Source organism: Salvelinus fontinalis, chromosome 6, assembly GCF_029448725.1.
Source record: "Salvelinus fontinalis isolate EN_2023a chromosome 6, ASM2944872v1, whole genome shotgun sequence".
Classification (NCBI taxonomy): domain Eukaryota; kingdom Metazoa; phylum Chordata; class Actinopteri; order Salmoniformes; family Salmonidae; genus Salvelinus; species Salvelinus fontinalis.
The window spans coordinates 9700304-9708553 of NC_074670.1; the positions used below are offsets into that span (position 1 = coordinate 9700304).

Genomic DNA, 8250 nt, shown 5'->3' on the forward strand with positions numbered 1-8250 from the left:
TTTCTTTTTTTGTTTTCTTTAATGTTAATAAGGATACAATGTTATGCAGAGGTGTACTTATAACAATTTTATAGACAAATTACACTATTTACAGTCGCGGCGGAGAGTTGGGGGGCGCAAAATGTTTACTTCTTCCTAGGGGGGGGGGGGGGGGGGTAACAGAAAATAATTGAGAAGCACTGCTTTAAGGAAACAGCGAAAGTATGGTGGTTGGTCGGGGTTGGTGTATAACGTGAACGTCTAGCAACCCAAAGGTTGTGAATTCAAATCTCATCATGGATGAAATGTAGCATTTTAGTTAATTAGCAACTTTTCAACTACTTAGAATGTTAGCTAACGCTTCCCCTAACCTTAACCCTTTAATCTAACTCCTAAACTTAACCCTAACCTCAAGCTTAGCTAAGAAAGGGCAAGCTAGCTACAATTCGTAACACATCATACATTTAGCATATTCATAATATATTTTACATTTAGCAAATTCGTAAAGTAAACATTTTGCAGATTCGTAACAATATAGGAATTTTAATTCGTAACATATCTTACGAAATGGGCGATGGACATCCACATATTAATACATACCATACTAAACATAACATATCATAATAAATTGAGCGTCCCAAATTTAAATACAAAGTAATACGAAATGCTCTGAGACCAGGTTGGGCCATAGGATATGTACTGTATGTATGCATAACCATGTTTCTTTTAGTAAGCTAATCTTGTGTCTTCAGATCAGTGAAGGAGAGGAGATGAGATTAGAGCAGGAGGTGTTCTTAGTCTAAACTATTGAGATGGACATGCACCACTAATTTAATATGACTGAAGCACTATTCTGGCAGGCACAGCGTAGCACAACTACTGCTGGTGAAGTCTAGAATATGCATGCAAACTAGAAGTCTCCAACACCTCATGTTATGTTTGGACCATGGCTCTCATATGAAAAAGAGCGGTGCCTAACACTAGAGAAGCGGATAAACATTTCCCTCGTGGTAACCGCAGCTGCTTATACCAGCAGTATATCTCCTTCACTATCTCTCCCCACCTCCTTATTTTCTGTTTCCTCTTATCTTACCTTCTCCCAGTTTCACCTGGTTGACAATGCCCATTACAGTCCTCTCTTAGTAAAACAAACAGTGGTGTATTCAGACGGATATGGAGGACACAGACCCGTGAAAAGTGCACAGGACACAAAGAGCAATATTACTGTCTCCCTCTCCCACCACATCTGACCAATGATATCACTAACCATGGCTGTGTGTCATCAGGCGTGCCAAAGGCCTAAACAGCCTGTTGCAACAAAGGAATTAACTCAAGCCTGGGACGGAGTTGGAAACCCTGTCTCATGCTGCTGTCAGACAGGGTAAAACCAGCCAGTAGAAACGGTAAAACAACATTGGGCTTCCCCAGAGTGGGTCAATTTACAGGATATTGTGACACCGACTTGAGGAAATCAAAAGTGAAACAATTGTTGTAAAAAGGGAAACATACTCTTATTCATTAATTATATACAGTAATGGAAAAATAAAATAACAGTATATAATTGAAAAAAATAACATTATAGTTACACAATAGAACAGTAACATACACAAGTCTTACTAAAACTTCAATATTCTGTGAGAAAAGTTTGGGATTTCTTCATACAGATAATTATGAATGAATCTGAATAATATTGAGTGAGAAAGTTACAGATATATAAAAATCATACTCATAAATATCCGAAATATCATACAGAAAATCCTATGCTCCCCTGTTATTGGTAATGGCGAGAGGTTAGCATTCCTTGGGGGCATGATCTTTGTGCATCTGTAACTTTCTTACTCATCACTAATCACGATTGATTCAGGATTATCCGTAATCATGGTAGCCACTTTAATATAGAAGAAAACACATTCTATTCTTATTTATAATAAAAGTGACTCCAGAATGAAACAATACAATATTTATCATTAATTTCTATTCGACATAACATAATCTGAAACACATCAAAAACAAACTGCAAACGCATCCAACAAGTTTGTAGAGTCACATGCTTGATGTAGTCATAAAAGGTGACATGCTCAAATAAAAGGTGACATGCTGTACTGTCTAATATTGTCACGTCCTGACCTTAGTATTCTTTGTTTTCTTTATTATTTTTGGTTAGGTCAGGGTGTGACAAGGGTGATATATGTTTTTTGTCCTGTCTATAGTTAGTTGCCTGTGTCAGCACTATTATTATATAGCTTCACGTTCATTTTGTTGTTTTTGTATAGTTCGTTCAGTGTTCTTTCTTTATTAAAGATGTACTCAAATCACGCTGCGCTTTGGTCTCATCACTATAACGAACGTGACAAATATAAAACATTTGATTTCAAATCCAAAATGCTGGAGTATAGAGCCACATAAAAAGTTTTAGCTTCACTTTCCAAATAAATATGTAGGGGAGTGTAACAATCTAAACGTATGATGTATGTGTCTGCTGAGAACGTTGTTTACTCTAAAATCCATTACATTCAGTGAAGTGCTCTGTAATAATAATAATACAATAGATATAGGTTTGAATAACTAATGCATGAATCTTTCCAACAGATTCTCCAGAGCCGGACGACATCGATAGGTAAAACAAAACGTGAAGATCAGACAACCCACTGACTTAAAACAAATATACATTTAGTCTGAGCGTTTTCCATTAAAGTGCAATTCAAAGAAAGCAGTCCTCATAAGGGACTTTCTACTATGCATGTCTTTCTCTCATGACCCAGGTCACAGTCATCCACCAATCCCCAGACCCATGACCCATACAACTTCCCCTCAAGGCAGGAAGACATACTATATTAGTCATTAGGATCCTCTTCCTACCCATCAGCTCTGGGTGGACTGTACCTGTCCTATGGTTGTCATTGGGTTCAACGTCCCCATCTCCTCTGCTTGGTCAGGTGAGTCTTCAACCACACCTGAATCCCATAGTGAGAGTTTCGGATCGTTCTCCACCACCTCAACACACCTCACCATATCCAGCACGTGTCGCCGGAAGTTTCTACACAGGCCGAGATGGAGCACTGGGTTGAGGCAAGCGTGCAGGCAGGCTAGAGCGAACGTAACCACCAGAGTGTTCTCCAGAGCTGTCCTCCTGTTCTCACAGGACCCAGAAACAGGCTCCCCAGGCCTCCCCTGAAAGGTGTCCACCATTAGGGTGATGTTGTAGGGCGTCCAGCAGAGGAAGAAGACCAGCACCAACACCAGGATGACCCGGATGGCCCTCTGCTTCTGGAGGCCCTGGGAGCCACGCTGCAGCTGCAGCAGGATGCAGGAGTAGCAGAAGAGCAGCACGGCAGATGGGAGGAGGAAGCCCACCGTGTGGTAGAGCAGGCGGGAGGCCAGGCGCCAGTCAAACCCAGACTGGGAGAGAGACGGGTAGTTGTGGACACACTCCTGTTTGTCTCGTCTGGTGTCCCTCACAGACTCCAGGAAGTGCCAGTCGGGGATGGAGAGGAGGATGGAGAGGAGCCACACGGACAGGCAGCTGGCCTGCACCATCCAGGGCTTCCTGCGAGAGTACATCTGGACCGCGTGGACCACGGACAGGTAGCGGTCCAGACTGATGCAGGCCAGCAGGAAGATGCTACAGTAAAAGTTGATCTGAGGAGAGAGAGATATATATATAGAGAGAGAACAGAGAGATATACACTTGAGAAAGCTCTTAGCTGGAATGAACATTAAGATGAAACAGCTGTGTTCCTCCTCTGTACTTCCTCTTTTCCCAGAAATGTTGACAGTTTATTATTGGACTCAGAGGAAGAGCTCATTAAGAGTACATTAACCCTGATCTGGATTGAAGGATGTATTGAAAGTGTATCCGATGACTTAGCAGAATAATAGGATGTAAAATCTCTTCGTCCCCTTCTTATCCTACACTACCCAGCCCTCGGATTTCACAGCACTAGAACCCCCCATCATATACCACACTACTCCACACTAGTCCAAATCCTTTACCCCCTCTCCCCATCCCCATCCCCAACCCCCAGTTCATGTGTTCATACAGATATATACACTTGCTAGACCAGTCGCCCCCCACCCCCCACAAGTCCTTACTGTGAACATGGCTCCAGTGATCTTGCAGAGGGGGGTCCCGAAGCTCCATTCCCCAGTGGCCTGAACAGCCCAGAGGGGCAGCGTGACCAGCAGCAGGGTGTCGGTCAAGACCAGGTGCAGGATGAAGGTGTCCGTCACGCTCCAGCTACTCCTCCTCTGGACCAGAACCACCAGGACCAGCACGTTACCCACTAGCCCCAGGACCAGCGTCAGGGAGTAGAGCATCGGGAGGAACACCGTGCCAAAACACACCCCAACGCCATCTTCAGGGGAGCATTCCTCTTTATAAACATAGTCCTCATCGTAGTTATAGGTGCTATTCTCTAGAAATATCCCTCCCAGGTCCAAATCCATGTCTGTCTGTAGAGAAGTCGAGAATCAGTTTATCGTTTGGGTAATACAGACCAATCTATTGGGTTTCAGACAAAAACAATGCGAGCAGAATATGTGTTGGCGAGGACAACAATTTCCTCTTTCACCAAGTTATACCTAGAGAGATCTGTCTTTAGTCTCCAGTCCTCTGCTCTAACACTGACAAGTTGTGTGAGAAAGAGAGGTATCCCCTGAAGTGTCTCATCTGACAATGGCCAGATCAGATTATATTCACGCTGCTCACATGATTCCGATGTCACCAGATGAGGCAACACCACACACAGCATAGTAAGAGTGGAAAGTACAGTTCCCCTTACAGGGGCTGTCCACTGCACTGCAGACCATCTGACTGGTGCCATTGAGACACTATGGGAGATTGTCTCGTTGTGCTCGAACCACACTCTCTAACCTCTCTGTAGGTATTCTATACTTGCAAAACAGAGAGAACATGGGAAAAGTGGACGTATGGGTGCACGGACATATGCACACAAACACACGAAGCATGAAAGACATAAGTGGAGTAAAGAGAACTTGTGTAGGACAAAGACCACAGAGGAGGAGAAAAGAGAAAACACATAGACAGTAAAAGGGGTTTGAAATGAGAAATGTACTTACCACATAAGCCGTGTTCTATAGTTAAATAAAGGTTCAATTTAAAATAAAAATAGCCGCTCATTCAGTAGCCCCAGTAGCATTGGAGAGACTGGAGAGAGACTTACACTATAAATAAGCCAGTAGAGAACAGACAGTTTGTTTGAATGGCTGCATTCCCTAAGCAGGAAAGAGAGAGAACAACTTGAACTAACAGTTCACACAAAACAAAATGTGAAGAGGGTCACGGGGATGATGCAAGACTTTTAGAGAATTAACGCCTCCCACAGCTTCCGATTGTTGGTCAATAACATGTACTTGGCGGGGCTTGCGCTCACAACAGCTGTGCTGCGCGCAGTGCAGCGCAGCGATCTGGCAAGAGTGGATTTGTCCGAACGTGTTGTGTTGATGTTGCAGCCTGGTCTCATAGACAAGACGTAACATAGTAAACATAAATCCGGAACCGTGACACAAAAATGTGTATGACACGTTACGTTTGGTATGGTTAGATAAGGCAGATGGCTACTTAAGGAAATAACTAAAGTATGGTGGTTGGTTGGGATTGGTGTATAACGTGTACGTCTAGCAACTCAAAGGTTGTAAATTCAAATCTCATCATGGCCAAATGTAGCCTTTTAGCTAACTACTTTTGAGCTACTTTGCAACTACTTAGCATGTTAGCTACCCTAACCTTAGCCCTATTAGGTAGCCCTTTAAGGTAACCCTTCCCCTAACCCTAACCTTAACCCTTTAATCTAACTCCTAACCCTAACCCATAGCGTAGCTAACATTAGCCAACAAGCTAAGGTTAGCCACCTAGGTAATGTTAGCCACCTAGCCACATAGCTAATTATTATTATACTTTTGCAAATCCGTAACAAATTGTACGTTTTGCAAAGCATAACATATAATTGGATTTGCAATTGTTAACATATCATAAGAAATGGGTGATGGACATCCACAAATTAATACATACCATACGAAACGTAACATACAGTATCATCCGGCCATGATTTGGAGTCCCATAGGGCGGCACACAATTGGCCCGGGGTTGTCCGTGTTTAGCCGAGGTAGGCCGTCATTGTAAATAAAAATGTGTTCTTAATTAACTTCTTATGGCTGCAGGGTGAATATTGAAAAACTGGAAAATATGTGCACATTTTCAAACGGCCTCTTAAGAAATTTTTGCTCTTGCAATATGCATATATTTACTACTATTGGATAGAAAACAGTCTCTAGTTTCTAAAAACGTTTGAATTATTTCTCTAAGTGGAACAGAACTATTTTTACAGCCCATTTCCTATCCGAAATTGAGATTTCCAAATGCGAGGTCTCTCTTTAAGAGCTTGTCTATAAAAGGGCATTTCACTTAGGACTGTAGAAACACGTCATACGCCTTCCTCTGGGTGTAATGCGGAAGTGAGAGCAGAAAGCAGTTGAATATCTCGTCCAGGGACTGAACACAACATCTTGGAGTGAGACCTGCGCACTTAAAAAAAAATTCTGGTCACGAAGTAGAATATGGACTCGGCTCATGGAAAACGTTCGTTAAAGGTGAATATGAGCTCTGGCTACGATATTATTTGATACATGTCACAAAATCATCCTAAAGTATGTTTTTTCAATATAGTTTAATTATATTATTGAAATTTATTCTGGACTTTAGACGTGATGTGACGCTAGAATTGTTTGAAGAAAGAGAGATTAGCGCCGCACGGCCAGTGTGCTTGCTAATACAAGAGGGAAATAGTTCGTTCTGGAACCCAAACAGAGACTGTACTGGACAATGGACCCCTTTACAACATTCTGATGGAATATCAACAAAGATAAGGACCCAATTTGGGATGCTTTTTCATATATCTGTCGAACTGTGCTATGCTACCGTTTGACTAGAATCAATGCTGCCGTATGCTAGCTAATGTAGTAAGCTAATATAACGATATATTGTGTTTTCGCTGTAAAACACTTCAAAAATTGGAAATATTGGCTCTATTCACACGATCTTTGTCTTTCATTAGCTATCCACCATATATTTTTCTGAAATGTTTTATGAGGTGTAATTAGTAGTTGACGTTGGTGTCTGTATTTTCTCTGGCTACTCCCGTGCGATTTCAGACTGTAGCTATGATGGGAGCAGTAATGTAAAACTGATTTATAGCTAAAATATGCACATTTTATGAACAAAACATAGATTTATTGTGTAACATGTTATAGGACTGTCATCTGAGGTAGTTTTTTCTAGGTTGTTTAGGTTGGTTCTAGGTTAGTTAGGTTGGCTTGTGCATGCTACTTGAATCCTACTTGTGCTGTGAAAAATGTCTGTCCTCTTTTTTATTTGGTGGTGAGCTAACATAAATATATGTGGTGTTTTCTCTGTAAAACATTTAAAAAATCGGACATGTTGGCTGGATTGACAAGATGTTTATCTTTCAAATGCTGTAATGGACTTGTTAATGTGTGAAAGTTAAATATTTAAAAAAAATAGATTTTGAATTTCGCGCCCTGCACCTGAGCTGGATGTTGTCATAAGTGTACCGGTGACGGGCTGCCCCCCTAACAGGTAACTTGCCTAGTTAAATTAAGGTTAAATACAAATAAAATAAATAAAAATCATACAAAATGGAGTGCTTCGGTACACACAGAGTAATACGAAATGCTCTGAGACCAGCTTGGCAGATATACTGCTGGTATCAGCAGCTGTGGTTACTTCGCGGGAAATTTTGATCCACTTCTGTATTGGTAGGCGGCGCTGCTATACATATGAGCTCCAAGGTCCAAACATGAAGTGTTGGAGACAGTTCTAGTTTGCATGCTTAACCTAGGCTTCAACCGTGGGAGTTGTGCTACATCGAGGCCTGACAGAATAGTGCTTCAGTTATATTGAATTTGTGGAGCAAGTCAATCTCAGTAGTTTAGACTAAAAACGCCTGCCCTAATCTCATCTCATCTCCTCTCCTCCTTCACTGATCTGAAGACACAAGATTAGCACCAAGGTAAAGACAGTTTCAGGTTGGATATTCAACGGATATTTATCCTTATCTAGTTATCCTTACGTCCACCAACAGCAGTTAGGGACCGTCAACATAGTGACAAATCAAATTTTTCAAATTTCAATAGCTCTTTAACCATTACTCCTAACAATTGCAAAACTCGTTGTAGCTAACCTGATGTCATAGACACACATTGCACACCCTTTAGTTTGTCCATTTTCATCTC

At 41.6% G+C, this 8250-nt stretch overlaps 1 protein-coding gene across 1 annotated transcript; it reads right to left on the minus strand.

Moving 5' to 3' along the window:
• Positions 1-502: 502 nt before the first annotated feature.
• Positions 503-5347, minus strand: LOC129856983 (C-X-C chemokine receptor type 3-like). The gene is made up of 3 exons (XM_055924818.1): positions 5059-5347; positions 4072-4431; positions 503-3618 (listed from the first exon to the last, which is right to left on the minus strand). The coding sequence occupies exons 2-3, from the start codon at positions 4423-4425 to the stop codon at positions 2842-2844; spliced, it is 1131 nt and encodes a 376-aa protein (XP_055780793.1). The 5' UTR covers positions 4426-4431; positions 5059-5347; the 3' UTR covers positions 503-2841.
• Between the last annotated feature and the right edge of the window lie 2903 nt (positions 5348-8250).